General features: G+C 39.3%; 1 protein-coding gene across 4 annotated transcripts in view; it reads right to left on the bottom strand.

Moving 5' to 3' along the window:
* The window catches only part of COL24A1 (collagen type XXIV alpha 1 chain), a 147,790-nt gene that overhangs the window by 21,990 nt on the left and 106,256 nt on the right, over positions 1-19,544 (bottom strand). For 3 of the 4 annotated variants that reach the window (XM_068406150.1, XM_068406151.1, XM_068406153.1), the window contains 14 exons: positions 18,042-18,095; positions 17,037-17,090; positions 16,760-16,813; positions 15,402-15,455; positions 14,694-14,801; positions 10,948-11,001; positions 10,362-10,469; positions 9,207-9,260; positions 8,367-8,420; positions 7,028-7,084; positions 4,788-4,841; positions 3,669-3,722; positions 3,509-3,562; positions 1,306-1,359 (listed from right to left, as the gene is read on the bottom strand). In XM_068406150.1, coding sequence (XP_068262251.1) covers positions 1,306-1,359; positions 3,509-3,562; positions 3,669-3,722; positions 4,788-4,841; positions 7,028-7,084; positions 8,367-8,420; positions 9,207-9,260; positions 10,362-10,469; positions 10,948-11,001; positions 14,694-14,801; positions 15,402-15,455; positions 16,760-16,813; positions 17,037-17,090; positions 18,042-18,095 — 867 coding nt within the window. The remainder of the gene's footprint in view (positions 1-1,305; positions 1,360-3,508; positions 3,563-3,668; positions 3,723-4,787; positions 4,842-7,027; positions 7,085-8,366; positions 8,421-9,206; positions 9,261-10,361; positions 10,470-10,947; positions 11,002-14,693; positions 14,802-15,401; positions 15,456-16,759; positions 16,814-17,036; positions 17,091-18,041; positions 18,096-19,544) is intronic. The other variant, XM_068406152.1, reaches the window with a different exon arrangement.

The raw sequence follows: 19,544 nt of genomic DNA, 5'->3' as shown, positions 1-19,544 counted from the left end.
TAATAAAACCACCATATGTCTTTTCGGCCTTCATTTTGCTAGACACTCTGCATTGTACATTTGCACAATTATGCTGTTCAAATTTGTACATATCAAATACACATACAAACTTCTAATTAGACAAGTTTGTGCTAACTGTTGCTATACTTGCATGGAAAAGCCTAATGCCACATCCATCAAAGGAACAGTGATTTTTTCTTTACAATAATTTCCCTTTAGACTAACATAGGCTATTTTAACAGGCTTGGAGTTCTGCATTTATCTCCATATGAACGCATGTCTCAGAAATCTAAAATAGGCTAACTACAACACATATCTTTTGAAAAAGTATAGTTAACAACAGCCATATAGAATATAGGAAAACATGCCATCTTAATCTTATTTCTAACTTCTGGTTGTTGAATTATCTTGCACTTAAGATGTGCTCTGACACTTCCTCAAGTTCCAGTTATACTGTCTTCTCCTCCTCACTTTTCTGTATGTCTTGCCTTTCCCTCTTTTCCTTTGCCTGCCAAATGCACGCTTTCTGCAGTCCTCCAGAGGGAAGAGCTGAGTATTTACAAAAGACAGTCTCCTTGCCTTCAAAAGGCTCTTATTGCACTCTGCCCAGCAGGTACAAGCTCTGTGAAGCAGCTGCATTTCTCTGGTTACTGACAATGTTTTGATGTAAGGTAGTAAAAGAGATTTACAATATGTGCTTGTGTGGTATTTATTAGGGGACCAAAATAGCTTGATGCATTTTGTTCTTGGTTATGTTTACAGAACACCTACTGCTTCCTGCTCTTTTTTCTCCCTCAGGGAGAAAGAGGTGCAAGTTAGCTTCTCTACAGTAACTCAAGAAAGAGCATTACATTTTCAGCTCAGGGCAAGCGAGAGAAAGAAGTAAGCCTCAAGGGATCTGCCAGCCATATCCATCATGGACTTATGGATCCAGGCTTCTGCAGGCTGCAGCTGTTCACAGAACTGATGGGAGCTCTGTGCAATATAATGTGATAACTTGCACATGGACTACATGCAAAAATGATCTAACTAAGTAACTTTACAAGTGGGAAGGACTGTGTTGTTATATTAGCTGCAATTCACTTCCATGTACTAACTGACTAGAATTCAGTATAATTTAACATAATTTCAAAAATTATTATTATTTTCACAGGGGTTCCTTTACACTTCCTGGATAAGAAGAAGGTTCTTTAGCATGAGCATAAAACTTGCTGGTACCACTGGCACGACTCAATTTTGGTTTTATTAGTTATTATTTTCTTTGTTTTATAACCTGTAGATAGACTGTAGAATTTTGTTACTTACAGGAATTCCAGGTTTGCCTCTCTGACCTGTTGCTCCTTTCTTCCCTGTGGGTCCCTAAAAGTTACAAATACTTGTGAACCGACAAATGTCTTAAACTCAATACCCTAAGAGCAGCTGAGATTTGTTCCCCTCAAGTACACATGTTCACATTGCCTGGCTTTGGACCAGATAATTTCCATTTCAGGAGACAGCAGAAAGTTTTTCAAGTAGAAGTGAATACATTTTTGGTAGAATTGTATGTGTTTTTCCCTTTCCCCAACTGGTAAAGTGTAGTTTTCAGAAGTTTTTCAACAATAGGCATAAAAAGTTTTTCACTATGAATCTGGCAATTTCTCCTCTTTCAGCCACTCCTCTGAAAGGAAGTATGCTTTTAGAGCACATCCCGTTCCTTGTAAAAAGGGAAGTCCTGAAAAGTAGGCAATGGAGATGCACTGAGTGTGCGTGGAAGAGAATACTCAAAAAAAAAATAGCGTCACATATGGGAACGTTCTTTTTATCTAAGATGTACACAAAAGATAAAATTTACTTAAAACAAGACTTTTTTTTTGTCTTGACTGATCTAGGAATCTGTAGTGTTAGAAAACTGAGTGATGCTGATAGCAGGTAACATTCTCTTAAGTGGTTTAGTGTCACAGAAGGCCAAGCACCAAGGAAGAAAAGCTCAGAATGGGTCAAAACCATGTCAGAGAATTTTGTTTATAAGATATTCTTCATGGAATATAAAGATCTATGGTGTGAATTTTATCCTACCTCTAAAAGATACAACCACTTGGACAGCAGGGACAAGAATAACACTTGTCAGCATAGATCAAGTAGAAAAAAGCTTCCAAGATTTTCTGGATTAATTATATTAAACACTGTTCTTAAAGCAAAAGTGATGCTAAACTACTGTGCTACAATATTACATAACATGCAATAAAGTGAAAAAGCTAAGGTCATTGTAAGTGTAAATGTTTTATAATTTATGTAAATACGATAAAATCAGCAAAATTTTGTTCTATTCCTTAATTTAGTGCCTTTTTGTTAAGAAAGGCATAAAAAAAGTCCACCAATCAGAACTGGAACGTGTATATTCAAAGAACTTTATGTTGTTTTCATCAAAATTTCTGAATGCATGTAAAGTAAACCCAGATGATTCAGCATTGCAGTTTATTGGATTGGCTTTGTAAGGCTTTCTATAGCAGCACCAGTTGTGCCACTGGAGTTAAGACCGTATGAATATTTTCACTATTAACATTTTTGCGCAAACCTTCAGGCTCTTGTAGGTTGATCCAGGCTGGATATTGGTTCCATATTTGCAAATGGCAGTTTTAATCTGAGGGGCATTTGCAATACAAAGAACACATTCTTCAAGGGAAAGGCAGAGGAATGACAAATTCTATCCTGTGCTGTGAGTAGTTTGTCAAAGGCAATACATCTGAGTGCATGGCTAGAGGACATGCTGACAAAGTCTTCACATCAGGTTTCCTTTCTGTTGCTCCCCATTCCTAATCTACTACAGATTCTTGTATTTACCTAGAAAATTTTGGAACTCTAACATTAGAGTTGCGCTATGGAACTTCTCAGACAAAATATCTCATTTAGGTTGCAATGGCAGTTGGTATTGTAAGAAATCTTTTAGCCTAAATCTTTTGAAATCTCAAAAGCCAATGAAATTCACACCATGGGAGAATATAAAATACTTCTGGCAATTTTCAACACACCACCAAGACGAACTAATCTTTCTAAAGGAAAAGATTTAGTCTTTGATTTTTTTTCATGACTTGCTCTGTCATTATTCCTCTACTATTCTGTAGCAAATTCCTTATTTCCAGGTCTCTGAAAATTCAGTGCAGTGCAGTTCCAGGAGGCTCCATTTACAGATTAGAGCAGTAAAATCCTGGGTGTCTTCTGAGTTACTTAGCCACAAGGAACTCCATTTAAGGTATAATTGAATATTACTCAAATGTTTCCACAAGAGCCTCTCGTAAAGCTTTGTATCACTCCAAAGCAAACCCACTTACCTATCAAATAACACATATTTACTATCCCAGATCATTATGCAATTTTTCATTCTATATTTTCACTCTCCCTGCAGGTGCGAAAAGGAAACCCAAACACTGAGTTTTAGCCTTATATAACAGTTTTCCAAGGATAGTCAGTGAACAGTAAAAACATACAAATTCCAATTAAGTGCAGTTTTGCTTTACTTTTTGCTACTTACTTCTGAACCTCTTTCTCCTTTTGGTCCTTGCTCTCCCAATTCACCTGGCTCTCCCTTTGGAAAGAACATATATTAAATAAATAAAAAGAATCATTTGAATGCAGATGAAAACATATTTTCAACAGCCAATAGAGAAATCTCACTTGTTTGAAACACTTACGGGAGGCCCCTGTTGTCCAATAGGTCCTCTAAGCCCTGGAAGACCTATATGACCCTGGGAAGCAGAAAATATAACATATTGCAACACAAGTAACTCAGGATGTCACGCTCAGTGAGCTATAGATTTCCTTGTAAAGCCCATCTTGCGAGGTGCTGGGTGGCCCCAGCTTCACTGACATTACCTAGATAAAGTATGCTCAGCTCTCCTGAGATGAGACCTTAGGGAGTTTTTCTGCTTTAAATTCTCTACTCCAAACTGCAAGTGGGAATTACATATTGTTTAAACGTTTCTGCACTTCTGTAAGCAAAGATCATATTCAGTTCATTGATTTGTTACTATGTCTATCTGTATTATCCGTGTAACTTAAACACGATATTCCATGTCAAGGACTGTTTCTTTTATATTTCAGGAAACAAACTGCATCAGTGATTAGCATGAGTTACCATCCAATTTGTATATGCTGAAAGACCGAATACAATTAATGAATAATTATTAGGATTAGATTTACAAAGAAATAGTGGTTCAATTTCAGAGAAAAATGTTAATTCATTCAGTATTACAGAATTACAGAATTGTTTAGGTTGAAAGAGACCTCTTGAGATCATCTAGTGCAACTCCCACCTTCTCAACCAGGGCCCAGTAGAAAAGGTTGTCCAGGACCCTGTCTGGTCAGGTTTTGAGTATTTCCAAGGATGGAGACTCCACAACCTCTCTGGGCAGCCTGTTCTGGTGCTCAGTCATCCTCACAGTAAAAAAGCATTTTCTTGCATTTGAAAGGAATTTCATGCATTTCAGTTTGTGCCCTTTGCCTCTTGCCCTGTCACTGGACACTACTGAGATGAGTCTGGCTCCTCATTTTCATTCCCTCCCATTACATATTTATACACATTAAAATCGCCCAAGCCTTCTCTTCTCCAGCTTGTGAGTCCCAGCTCTCTCAACTTCTCCTCATAAAAGGACATGCTCCAGTGTGTTTTAAGAGCTCGTCAGTGCAGTGAAGCACCAGCAAGTACATCTCTGCACACTTGTGAAAGAAGATGAAACTTCTGCTACATTACTCTACATGTATGCATAGCACACCATGTTCAAATTAAAAGAATAAAAAGCAAGAGGTATTACCTTGTAGCCTTCATCACCAGGTTCTCCTCTATCTCCATGTTCACCACTAGGACCCTAGAGAGAAAACCAAAGGGCAAAATGTGAGAGCTGAACTGAAATAATTCTTTCCAAAAGAAAGCTTGGATTTCTTTCAAAACAGACTAACCAACGAGAAGGAACTGAGGATTACAAATACTAAAGGTAGCTTGTCTAAAGGAATAAACATGATTTTTTTCCAAACAAAATGTATTGCAGTCAGACAGTAGCCACTGACTAAAATATTTGCAACTGAAGACTAGAAGCAAAAACATAAATCTCACGTGGGCATAACTGAAACAGGAGTATTGACCTCAGTAGAACTTCTCCAGGTTTATACCCATATATATATGATATTTGAATTAAAAAGCTCCATGAATAAATGAAGAGAGACTGTTTTCAAGAGATGTGAGGAAAACTCTTACAGTTTCTGTAAGACAACACGTGAAAAATTGGGTTCTTTTCTGAAATGACTTGCTGTACTCAGAATCTGCTTTAATTTTGAAGTTTGTCCTAATAAAAAGGCAATTTCAATCCCTCAGCACACCTCACACATATGAGGACTGCACAGAAGGAGAGGGAACAGAGTGATTTTTGTGAATCATGTGGTTCTTCCTGCTGCATTCAGACACCTCGCTAGCTCTACTTTAGGGAAAGGCCCTTACTCCAGTCCCACAAGAAATGAGATTTTTCCCCAGAATTTTAACTCTTATTGCAGCAAATGGACCAAATCTCAGTCAAAGGAAAAATTACAGGATAGGGAATCATGCCCATAGAAAGTAAGAGTGGCTAAGACTTTCCGAAAGACATCCAGCCAATCATTACATGAAATAATAAGGGACTGTCTTTTTCCCACCTGTCTCAAGTAAAGGCACATAATGAAAAACTGGCCAGGCACCAGTAACTGCAATGCATCTCTACAGTTCACAAATGAATAGATCAGCCACTTCTAGGGCATATCCACCAATAGATACTATTATGCAACTGCTTGTATATGCTCCAAGGTTTCAGCAGCCTCATGGAACGTTTCCTAGATGGAATCCACAAGGTGGAAAGGCCCTGCTTGCAACGTTTGAGCAGACAGCGTTACAGAGCCGGTTTGGCTACAACAGAATTGGCTGGAGTCTCTTCTCTCATGTGTTACCATAATTAAGAACCTAGTCCAGACTCTGTCTTCAGTTATATCAGGGTCTTATAGTCCTGCCTTTTGAGGACATGAGGTATAAATATTAAGATTAACCTGAAGAGAAGTAGGCTGTACAAGTATTACTTCTGGCACAATCAAAGCCTGAACATGAAATAATTGAATAAGATTTTGAGATGGCATTTCTTTTTGGACATGTTCGTAATTGCTGCAGAGAGATACCCCATATACGAATTCAGTAAAAAAATGGTTACAAAATGCAGGTCTCTCTAAAGCAGCTATATTAGCTTTGTAGTGACAATGAAATAAGTCAAAACATATTTCTGTTCTGGCAGAGCCACGAAGATGATTAAGGGGGTGGAACATCTCCCTTATGAGGAGAGGCTGAGGGAGCTGGGTCCCTTTAGCTTGGAGAAGAGGAGACTGAGGGGTGACCTCATTAATGTTTATAAATATGTAAAGGGCAAGTGTCATGAGGATGGAGCCAGGCTCTTCTCAGTGACATCCCTTGACAGGACAAGGGGCAATGGGTGCAAGCTGGAACACAGGAGGTTCCACATAAATATGAGGAAAAACTTCTTTACGGTGAGGGTAACTGAACACTGGAACAGGCTGCCCAGAGAGGTTGTGGAGTCTCCTTCTCTGGAGACGTTCAAAACCCACCTGGACGCGTTCCTGTGTGATATGATCTAGGTAATCCTGCTCCGGAAGGAGGATTGGACTAGATGATCTTTCGAGGTCCCTTCCCTAACATTCTGTGATTCTGTGATTCTGGTTAGTAAAGCAATTAGGTATACTTCAGGATAAACAGAGAGGGTAAAATTTTGTTCCAAAATGTGCTGGTCTAAACACAGACTAATGGCATTAGTGTAATTAAACACAGGGCACATACTCTTAAGCAAGAAAGAGCACATGACTGCATTTTTCAGAGAGGGATTACTGATTAAAGGACTATGATTCTACATTTTTGTACAAGGAGGTACTGACTCTTGAGACAGTAATATAAAGTTTCAGAAAGAACCTGCATAGTCTCTTGTCTTGAGAGGCACTGATACAATTTTTTTGAGAAAGAAAGACCTACTGGTTCACCTATGGGCCCAGGTGGTCCAAGGACTGTATTGTCTTCGCCTGGGTAACCCTAAAACAAAGTATTAAAAAAATATTAACTTGGAAATTCAACCGTGTCTACTATGCACACATGTTCAAATGCTAATAATCACCCAGAGAGTATATTATATAAATGCTAAAAGTGAATATGATGCTTATGGGTTTTAATACAGTGGAAATAGTAACTCCATTTTAACATGCACTTAAATGTCCCAAAGACATTTAAGACTAAAAAAGCTAAGTATTTGCTCTATTCTCAAAGGCAGCTATAAAAAAAAAAGTGAACAATGTCCATGTAATCATTTCTTTTTTTAATGAAAAAAAGGATAAACAGGGTATTTGACAAGAGGAAAAAAGAAAATTTCTTCCACTGTTTTCAGAAATATACTTAATACAGACTAACAAGTGTACAGAAAGACTCCAACATTCAGCCTGAACTCTATTAAATTTTAAATACAAAACAACTGTCATCCAAAGTAATAGACAAAAAGCTATCTATTCCAGATGATGTTTACCAATATTTAATGCAAAGCGGGTCACATTTTAAATATGATTAAAGGTTTCCAAAGTGCATCAAAGTGCTTTTTCAGAAGTGACCATGCAAACTAGACACCTAGCTCCCAGCAATTTAGTTTTCAGTTATTGTTTCTGAAAATTTTATCGGAACCTATTTATAATATCAACCACTAATTGCCTGTTAGCAGTATTAATTGCAAAACTGGCTCTAACAGAAGAATGTATTTCTCTGTCTGGTACAACTCCAACCTAATCTTCATGAAGGGAATCCTTGTACCTGCTTGAGGCCACAAAGACTTCAGTCAGCATACAAATCTGTTTGCAGGATTTGAGGCTTAAAAGAACAACAGTGAATTTGACACTAAAATAGCAGCACTGAGGCAACGTCCTGCCCCTAACATTTTATATTAAGCACAGACCTTTGTCCATCTTAGTTGGAGTTTCAGCAAAATCCGTGGGTGTACTCACAGGCTTAAAGCTAAGTAAACACTTAGCTGGTTCCGCACGGATTATTTCTGTCAGCAGTGCTCGCTAAGGGCAGTGGTGCTATCTGCTACAATAGAATGTGTTTCTCACAATGGGTACCTTGTGTTTTAAAACCTGAAACATTTCAACTGTATAATTTGGAACTCTGCCTCTGAATGATCCATTTCCCTAGTTTTGCATATTCTCTCAAAATACTAACAAATATTGCAAACAGTGGCTTCTGCTGCATGCTGTGGAAAACTGAGCATGCAGTAACATTTTCTCCCTTTATAATTACTCAAACTGTAAGACAGTATAGTCCATCTTCATACCTTTTCTCCTTTGGGTCCTGGGGGCCCTGGGAGCCCTGGAGGACCCTGGTGACCCTTAAAGAAGCAAACAAAACAAAAATCAGTTCCAAAACAAATAATTAAAGAAATAATTAATTCCAAACTTTCTTTTAGCTGCTTGTTACTATTATTTTTTTGCTGCTTGCTAATAATGTTAAATAGTGATGTGGCACAAAATTAATGGGCCAGACAGAAAACGTATTGTGTGCAGGAAAAGTTCTGTGCACAGTGGGAAACCAAACGTTCTGGCAGGGCTTGATGCACATGAGGGGAGACAGACTGGTTCTTGCTTCAGGGTTAAGGCCACTGATGGAAGTTTCTGTTCAGAAAAAGGACATGGCAGTCTGGTCTGTAAGGGCAGGACTCAATCCATCTATGATGATGATCATAATTATTTTTCAGTGAAAGCCACAATATCTTTATGTCCTTCAACTAACCTCATTCAATGGGTTTCTGTTACTGAAAGGGAAACTGCCTGGCCAGACAGTAAGCAGAGGTGGTGGTGCTTGCTGAACTCTCTTTATAATGAATAGCTGTAGTAGTTTTATAGGAACGTTATTCACAAGGGGTGAGATACATTGGACAAACAAGGGTTTCAAATCTGTGGTAAAAAACAACTGCTAGTGAACTCACAAAAACGGTCATCATTGCTTAAGGCTAACATTTCCAAGTAGGCAACCACGTGTCATATAAACATGTGAGTATCTGACACTCCTGAAGATACTTGTGTATTCTCTATACAGATCTCCATGACATTTGAAATTATTTAGAGTACCACAGACTTAGGGATGTATGTGTACATGAATTCAGTGAAAAACTCACCCCATAACCTGGAATTCCTGGCTCTCCTTCAGGTCCCATTCCTCCTAGGTGTCCCTGTTAAATGCAATAATCAGTGATAGAAAAATGAGCTCCCTTGTAAAATGTTACAACAATGCCTACTTTATAAAGTTATCACTTGGAAAAATCTTCAAATATTGAGATTTGAGAACCACAGACAACTTCCTTGTTAGGTCCAACTTCATTTCATAAAGAATACTGGGCTTTTCCCTGTTCTGTGGAAAAAATGGTCAATATTTTCAGTCCTAACCTTATAATCCCTGTGCGTAGTTAAGATCAAAAGGAACCAAGCTTTCAGAGGTGTGGAGGAACTCTGTTTATAAATGCTAAGTATGCCAAAGAAGCTGAGGATAGTCCTCATCTTAGGAAGCTGAGTCCTTCTCTTTAAAATATTGGCCATTAGATAGTTACTTTACTTCTGTACTTAAATGTGTTCAGGGACACAGTGCTGCATTCAGTGGCCACAGGACTGGGCCCTGGAGCAGTGAGATGGGCACATTGCCTCACTAGTGCGGAGGCTGCATGTGTCTGTGCATCTGTCACACAGTGTGGGGCAAGCTTGGGGAGCTTGTGATGAAAGGAGCTCAAAGTTAATGGAAATATGCTTAATTCAGTTAACTTTGGATGAGGTTCCCATTCAACAGGAGTAGCAGACCTCATCTGAAATGCTTTGTTTCAGCCATGGCTAAGGCTTATTTTATGTAATAGCAAACCCCATGATTTCTGTTCTTGGAACTGGAAAGGCTTAAGAAACAACCACAGCAGTGAGGTTATATGTGGACTATATGTGGGGGCACGTTATACATGTTATACAGGGGGCATGAGTATTCCATGGCATGCCCTGCCATCCTGCTCCTCTGACTGTCAGATCAGGAACCTGACCAGAGCATGAGATGACTCCTTCCAGGTCCATGGCCAGGGTTTCTGTCTAGAAAGGTGCACAGGTCTCATTCTGATGCTGAACAACCACGGCATGAATAGGGATGCACAGGCTGGGAAGGACACTGCCTGCATCTCCAGCTACTTCAAAAAATATTTATACATGCTACAGCTGTGACTTGCCTCTCCCCATGGAGAAACATGATTCTGCTAAACCTGAAATACATGAGCTCTTAAATCAGCAAGTTTTGTACAAACCATGGGACCTCGAGTTCCTCTTGCACCTTTGGGACCAATTTCTCCAGGTTGGCCAGAGTCACCAGCAGGTCCAATTTCTCCAGGAGGGCCAAGCTGCCCCTTTTCCCCCTGTTGGTGTTATTGTATTAAAAATAATAAGAGATTGATACTAAATTTCAAAACACAGTTTACACTTAACCAAAGTGTGTAACAGCATTATTTAACAGGAGTATTACATTTACATATGTCATTTACTGTGGTTCTTAGAATGTCTGAAACCAGAACTCTGCAGTGAAAAAAACCCTCTGCTAAAGCCTTTCTATTATTTTTTGTCTTGTTTTAGCCAAAGCTTAACACTTTTTGATAGCAGCAGAAACAGTTCTGAGTTGCAAAATCACATCCTGATACAAATTTAAATTTCTGAAGGTCCTGAATGTTATTGATTGCAGAATGATGACAATTCTAATTGCTATGGCTAGCAACAAAAAAAAACCTGGCTTGAAGCATGGCATAGAACAGGATAGACTTGGTTCAATGGCATTATTTTGTGATGTAAATTCGAGTTTCAGATAAAAAGAAGGGAATTGAGGAAGATGAAAAATACTACCTTCTTTCCTAAACGGCCCCTCTGGCCTGGATTTCCTGGTGTTCCTTCGGGGCCCTGTAAATTTATTAGAGAGAAAAAGTAATGATTGAAAGGCCTAGAAACATGTTTAAACCATGCTCCAAATTGCATAACTTAGCAGGCTTTTGTAATGCAGATAGGTGGGAGGAAAAATTCCCATTAACTGTGGCTGTGAGCAAGTTAGTAGGGACTATTTCAAGTTACAGCAGAAACAACTGCACAAGCATCAGGGATCACTTATCCAACTAATGAAAATGCACTGAAAATAGGGGGAAAAAACCCAATAAGTCTTGTCTACACAGAAAATATTACTTTAGGAATAAAATTGCTTAAGGACAACCACTGGATTTAGAGAAATACAATACATAACCAGAGGAAAACTAAGAAAAACTTAGGGCTGTCAAGTGTGAAGAGCAGAGCCCTGACACAACTTTTTGTGGAGCAGAGACCTAACTCAGTAAGTGCTGGTGCCTACCACTGCCCAGCTCTTGGTGACTGTGTAATTGGGTGTGCTGCCTGCAGATGAAGGGTGCAATGGAGCTACAGCCCCGCTGCCCTCTGGGTCACTTCAAAAACTGCCCTACCAAAGGGCTGGATGTGTCCACTGCTCACCAGTTTCAATTTACCCAAAAGCTCTGTGAGTTAGAAGAGGTAATTTAGCTTCAGTTTTGGATAAAGGGAAATATATTTGGGTTTTTTTGAGTCATTGTGATGATACCTCAGGGTAAATACAGTTTAAACTGATTTGTGAAGCTTATTTGTTGCTTTGTAAGCTTTTGTTTAGGGAAAATGTAATATCACTCTCACTCTCAATAAAACCCTCAGACAATTGATTATAGGAAACTAATCCTATGAAACCAATTAGGAATTATTATTAGGAATATTAGGAATCCAATTAGGATTATAGGAAACTGATTCTACGAAACAATTATAGGAAACCATTCTATGATTCTGTGATTTCCATGTTTAGACCAGGATGTTATGATCTGTCCATATCCCTAGCAGGAGGTCAAACCAAAACCATGATGTGAACACTCCCAGACGCCAGGGAGGATGAGTGGGGAGGGAGGCAGCTCTGCAGCCGCCTTTGGAATGTGTGGAACAGAAATGTGAAAAATCCCCCGCTAACCACATCCTCCCAAACATCGAATTGCCAGACCCGCCTGTCTCACTGAGGCACAGCAGCACTCCTGATGTTGTTTACTGTATGCAAGTATAATTACATACAATGTAGATATGCCAGGGCTGAGCTGTTTTATGATGATTTCAATGTATGAAACTTTCAAGCTTCTCCAGAACTGCCAACCCAAAAGAGGAAAAAAAAAAAGTCAGGGTGATATCATTGTATCAGAAACAAAATTGTAGCACTCTAAACATGCTGACAACTAAAAGAGCATTTTTTTCCTTCGCTAGGAGAGTAGTTCACTGTGAAGAACCCAGGACTAAAGACAGCAGATTGTAACACATGCTTAGAGAACAGAGGGGACAGTGCTCACAGCCGTTGACAGCTGGCTCTCCAACTAATGTTTACTCAGACTCCATCATCACACAAGAGCTATAGAGAAGGCAGCCAGAGGACTGTGAATGAGAACATGGTGATTTTTGGTAAGGGAATCTGATGTCTGACTTGAGGCTATATACTTGCTTTGGAAACTGTGCTCCAAAATATTAGTTCACGTTAAGAAGTTGCATAAAACTTCAGCAAAACAGATTTTATAGATGGATTTTTGACTGCTAGGAGTGATGCCAGAACAAATACGTGAACTGATATAACAATGTTGACTACAGATCCCAATGCTCGTTTACTGTTTGACCTATGTACGCTTGCTGCCATTTCTCTCCATCTGCAATCTCTGTTTCAGTTGTCTATGGCAACTGGTGCCCTCTTAATATGTTTATTTAATTCTTTTCACAGAGGCACCAAAATCACAGAATCACAGAATTGTCTTGGTTGTTGGGGCCAGTTCTGTTCAATGTCTTTATCAATCATCTGGATGAGGGGATCGAGTGCACCCTCAGTAAGTTTGCAGATGACACCAAGTTGGGCAGGAGTGTTGATCTGCTTGAGCGTAGGAAGGCTCTGCAGAGGGATCTGGACAGGTTGGATAGACGGGCCGAGGCCAACTGTATGAGATTCAACAAGGCCAAGTGTCGGGTCCTGCACTTGGGTCACAACAACCCCATGCACTGCTACAGGCTTGGGGAAGAGTGGCTGGAAAGCTGCCTGGTGGAAAAGGACCTGGGGGTGTTGATCGATAGCTGGCTGAATATGAGCCAGCAGTGTGCCCAGGTGGCCAAGAAGGCCAGCAGCATCCTGGCTTGTATCAGAAATAGCGTGGCCAACAGGACAAGGGAAGTGGTCATCCCCCTGTACTTGGCACTGGTAAGGCCGTACCTTGAATACCGTGTTGAGTTTTGGGCCCCTCACTACAAGGAGGACATTGAGCTGCTGGAGCGTGTCCAAAGAAGGGCAACAAAGCTGGTGAAGGTTAGTTAAAGAATAAATGTATTTTAAGAACAAAACGGAACAATGAAATTCTTCCTTTCTTCTCTCTCCTTACTTTTTACAGCATATGCCTCATTACAGGGTGATTGACAAGATAAAAAGAGAAGGTCCAGCAAAGACATGACATCACACCACAGCACAGAACTGTCATCCGAAGTAGCGCTGCCCAGCATGATAGACCCTAATTTCTGGAAGTCAGTTCCAACGCAGGATGGACAGCATCCATAACATTGTCTTTACAACACCTTGGCTGCAGTGTAGAAAGACCACTGTTAGGAAAGGCAGGCCATCCAACTGATCAGGAATCAACAGCAGGAATCACTTGGATTATCTGATATCTATCATGTGATACTGGTTTTAAGTCACTGCTGACCTGCCTTGTGTTCCTTACCAGAGAAGGCACTATAATCCACCCCAACACTTTAAGAAATCCTGTGCTGCTGGTGTCTGTGCTGCAATTTTGTAAGTAAAGAAACCTCAAAGTTCAGGATGTCACTTTTTCTAGAAATGTTATTTTTAGACCTTCCTTTTGTTGTTAAGGTTTATTAAAAGGAATGACAGTTAAGCATGTATGTGGTAAGAACATAAGCACAAAATCTTAAATTGAAGCCAAATCTTGTGTGCTCTAAGGTCTAACGCTTCATCATTTACAAGCTGCTCAAAATTGCAGTTCTTTGCCCCAAGGAACTTTTAATCTAAACTAAAAACTAGATAGCCCTGGGACAGTAAACAAAGCCATGAGTAGGGAAAGCGATACAAAACAATGAAAGATCTTACAGCACAATTTATGCTAGTTTAAGCATCTTGCCAATTTCTTTGGCTGTTTTTAAAATTTAAAGAATGATTTAATACCTTGAGATTGCTCACAGTCTCCAAATGAAGGTGAGGATAGAGAGTAATGACAAGGTTGTCTGGAGAGAAGAGATCTGAAGTGAGAGGCTACAGGTTGTGTGCTGTATGTGTCTGGATGACAAGTGGTAAGGAATCACTATCTGCTAAGAGGTCCCAGATTTAAAGATAGGAAAAGCATTTGTCTCTTCTCTCTACCAACCCTGAAAAGCTGAAGCACACAGAAAAGGGATGCAAGCTAATTTAAAGACAGCCATCTCTAATTGCAATAGAAAAATCAGAAAATAAAAAATAAAAGAAGCAAGGAAAGTTAAAAAGAATAATTACAAAAAGCAAATAAACAAAAAGTCCACTTAAACTGGAAAACACTTACAGGAATGCCCATTATGCCAGGTTCACCAGGGGGTCCAGCAATACCTGGTAATCCCATCTCTCCTTTTTCACCAGCTTCTCCAAGAAGTCCCTGGTCTCCAGGATCTCCCTAAAACAAAGCAAAAAAAAAAAAAAAGCTTAGTCAAACTGCTGCTACAGAATTACTTCTTGAGGAAACTGAATTCTGAGTCTTCAAGTTTGACAAAAAGGACACTAAAACTGATGGGAATCTCACCAGTCAAATTCAGATCAGGCTCCAAGTTAGGATAAAGCCCTTTCTACCTCATTCATACACTCCTACAGCCAGAATTTGCCTCATTCATTGCCAACTACCTGAAGGGTGTCCTCTGTGACATCCCCTGTCCTGGCACCTGCCACAGTCCCTGGCACAGCATTGATCCAACGCAGGGAGCAGAGCAGCCTTGGGCTTGCTCTCTCCAGCATGATAGTCACCACAAAAATAAGCTGTACTCAGTTCTCCAGCTTGCATTTCTCTATGAAGCCATTCAAATTTGCAGCCTTTGCAGGGTGGGTATGCACTTAAAAGGCAGAGGAAAGCCTATAATATACAGGGACTCCTATGTTAAAACTAAGTGCACTCAACTGGGGTCTGTTGACCTGGTGATATAGGAGGAAAAACAAAAAAAAAGATATTTGGGTCCTTAAGCTGATATGACTGCTTTGCATCTGCTACAGAAACTTAATGTACCTTTGGGCCATCTTTTCCTTGAACACCATCTTCTCCTGGAGGTCCTGGTTCACCCTTATAGAAAGTAACATTTGAAAACAAAGTTATTGCCTAAACTCGACATCGAAGTACCACCTTGGAAGAACTTAGGCTAGTTTTACACATGCTTATTTTCTTTTGGACAACTTTTATGTTGCTGTTATAGTTGATCTGTCTTAATTTTTCACTAATTTACAGTGAGAGAGTAACAGAACACAGGAAAACATAAAAGATGATCAACATTAGAAAAATGAGTCAATACTATGCCCATATAACACTGGAGATTTGGACAGTGGCACTGAGATTGTTTGGCTTCAGAGTATACAACATGTAATTACAGTAACCTCAAAAATATACCTATTCTGTCCTGAAGCTTCCATGTTTATGTGGATAACTACTATATTGGTATGTTTAGTGACTCAGTTTAGGGCCATGAAAAACTCATTTACCAACAGTATTGGCACCGTGACATTTTAGAATCTTTGCCTTTCTCAGGTGAAGACATTGACAACTTGTAACTTTTGATGCAGACAGTAAAAAAGCAAACACGAGCTGCCCTATACTAATAACATACTATTCAGACATAGTGGTATGGTTAAGTCCAGAGCACCCACTACGGACCAGTACCAGGAATTACTCTTCTCCAAGGACAGGCAGAATTGGGGAAAGAACCTCGCTGGAGATTTTTGGCAGGAGGAAAAGATGACAGCAAGGAGCTAATGGAACAAGAGAGCTCAACGGTAAGACTTAAGTCTGAAAGGAGATAGTTTACGGTCTTTTAAAAGCGTCCTGGATAAAATCTGGTTCTAGCACTTTAAAAGGTTTTTTTCAGCCTTGAAAGGTATGCAACTGTTTGGGCCAGATGTAGGGGGGTAAGACGCACAGGAAGAGTAAGCAGGGGCACAAGTGCTTGGTAAAACCAAGTGCTGAATGAGCCATCCACAGCACCAGAAGCAAATCAGCTGCTTTCGATGGTGGTACAGAGAGAAACCCTGCTCTGCTGAGACTGCAATGTTCCCATTATCTCACCTAGACTGGGTATCCGTACACAGCTTTATTGTGTGCTGTCATCTTAACAGCTGGGCTGGACACCCTTGGATTTACCTTCATGATCAAACCACCCGTTCACGTCTCTCAGTAACATGAGGCACTTCGAAATATTTCAACATTATATTCAATACTCTTTTTAACTTGCTACAATATTACAATTTTTTTTAAAAGGTATCAGAAACTAGCTTCTTACTGAATTCTTCTGACAAATCAAGGTTTCTCAACCTGCATTTCTGACACATTCATAACATACTTTCCTTTTTGGAAGAAGATTTGCATCCATAGCTTACCCTTAAACCTTGGTCGCCTGGTTCTCCAGCCTTCCCAGCAGGTCCAATGTCTCCCTGGAATACCACAAGAAAAATAATTAATTGGATTTTAAGGGACAATATTCCTAACAATGATGAGGTTTACAGATAATGCAGTCATCATGACAATAACAATATTTCTTAATGACTCATTTCCTGTATCACTACCTACTTGGCTAATGAATCAGATAACTCCGATTTGCTTTTAGGGAAATCTGAAAATTTAAACAGCACAAGAGAGAATAATTTCAACATTTACCTTTGCGCCTGGTTCTCCCTGAAGGCCAGGTTCTCCTTCATGGCCAGGAGGTCCCTGCATGGCACAAGAGCTACTGTTACACATGGTCACCAATAATAATTCTGCAAACATCAAGTAATACAGCCAAAGTTGAAGCAGAAAAATGGCATGAGAACACTAAGAAAGATGTGTGTCTGAAAAATCAAATTAAAACAACACAGTTCTTTGTTCTTACTAGAGTCCAACAGAAGACAAGAAAGGAGGGTACAGGAGGAGTTCAGGAACTGCGCTGTGGGTCTATCTTTTGTAAATCTGACTGACAACTTCATCGCTATTTAGGCTTGGAGCCAAGTAGATACAGCCTTTGGAGAACAAAGCTCTTTTTGGAGTCTTCAGCCCTTAAAGAGTTAATGGTACCAGATTGCTGCTTGTAAAGTTTACATTTAAACCTTTTTCAAAGTCAGTCAGAAGACTCGATTTTGGGTAACTGAAGAAGCACGTTTCTTAGAATATGCCAAATCCCTTCTGTTCTAAGTGAGCTCATCCCTCAGCTACTTCATTGCAAATGTGGCTAATACATTCTATCATATTTCTTTCAAAGAGATATTAAAAACAAAGCAAAAAATAGAAGCAAAAGTCAGCAAGAAGACTGCCTGCAGCTGCTTTGCTTCATCTACCATTTGCAAGGACATATGATTAATACATATGATTAATGCTGTTTTACTGTCTAACTGCAAGGAGAATAGTGTTTCCAAAAAAAAAAAAAAAGTCATTTGCTCAACTAAACATTCATCTTCTAGGTGCAGATGTCATGAACGTATGCCCAAAGACAGTGCTCGCAACATAAAAAGCTACTTATTTTAGACCTTTTTTTTTTGTAACAGTTTTAAGTAAGAGAGTCTCTCAGCAGCTTATAGTATTTAAGTCAGCTGCAGATAATTAAAAAAGTAGTTTCTAAATACATTGTCCAGGCTCATTTAGTTGCTTGGGTGTTTGTAATTACTATAGAAATGATTAAAAGCTCACCTCAAAACCCATTTCTCCCATAGGGCCAGCATCCCCTGGTTGTCCTCTTGGACCCTGGCATTAAACAAAATTTTGGATGCATCATTCAATTAACATTAAATTACATTGTATAGTCTTGACTTTGTCTCTTCAGAACTCTTCCAATTGGCATAAAGAAGTGTATTTCATTCTTTCCTCCTGAATCCAACAGTGTGTATAAGTACCATGACGGCATACAGTACTGAAGACTTCATTGCCAATCTTGACACACTGAAATAACAGATTTCAAATAATAGCACAGATGTCTCTTCTTTTAGACCAAAAGTAAATTATTATCTAAACTAAGCTCTCCTCTTGATTAACTGAGACTTTGTTTAATTAAGGTTTGTTAGACTGTCTGGTTTGCTTTGTGGAAAAGCCTACAGTCTGGTATGGAATTAACTGAAAACAACTACTGTGTGCTTCACTATGGATTTAGCAATGTTTATACAGGACAGTCACTGAGGTGTAATGGACTAAAGGCTGGAGCCTTTTTGGTAATATTGGCAACTATACTATGAGCATTTTCTTATAAGCCCTACCTTAAGTAATAAATTTATTGCAGTAACACCTAGGGGTCATTTCCTAAAGCAGCATGCTCGAATTCTCTGCATGTTAGATTGTCCATCTCTGCTCACAGAGCAGGATTTGTGTGCTGTGGGGTAGAGGTTGCCTGTAACAGTTTACAGCTGATTCCACAGACACTATGAATGTATGTCAAGACAAATCAACCCTCTGGATGTATCCAGTCTTTGAACTTTCAGAAAGTTCATATCCATTTACCCCTTTAGGACTCATCTGTCTTTAAGTACATTCTAAATTCAAAACATGTTGTTGATCTATTATTCTTATGTAAAAGAAAGATGCTGCTACCCATATTTTTATATATATACATATATATATAAGCCTTTTAAGCAAATATTTACTCATTTTTTGTTTCACTTCCTCTTACAGACTATGCATATGGTTTTGCTCCTCCTGATGACTTGGCAGTGATAATGTGAGTATATTCGTCCCTTGTGACAACAAAGTAAACTGCATATTACTGAGAGGATTTCAGCAGATGCATATATTTTACCCTATAGCTTAATTTAGGTGTGAACAACTGAAACTGCAGTTAATTTTCCATTGAGAATTCAGTTGGCCCTACACTAAGTCCATTGGGGTTTTTTTTCAGCAACTCCATGGCATTCCACTAGGCAAGTGTCACAAAGCTTCAGTTTGACCCATGAGTCAAACATTTCTTCATAATATTACCAGAGAGCTAAGTCTGCTGGATTGGTAATCTATCTTTCCCCCGAGACTTTGAGGGAATTTCAGAAGCCAAAAATTTATAGCAATATAGGGACTCCTTTTTCTACTGAAATGTCTGACAAGTAGGTAAAGTTAGAGTGTAATTTGGATCAAGCACATTACTACAAATAGTTCTAATTGCTTACGTTTCTCTGCTCCTCCACAAATAATTAGAGTTTTTCTGCTCTGTGC

Source organism: Nyctibius grandis, chromosome 8, assembly GCF_013368605.1.
Source record: "Nyctibius grandis isolate bNycGra1 chromosome 8, bNycGra1.pri, whole genome shotgun sequence".
In the NCBI taxonomy this organism is placed as follows: domain Eukaryota; kingdom Metazoa; phylum Chordata; class Aves; order Nyctibiiformes; family Nyctibiidae; genus Nyctibius; species Nyctibius grandis.
The sequence above is the reverse complement of the archived record's forward strand: the minus strand, read 5'-3'. Positions and strand labels throughout refer to the sequence as shown.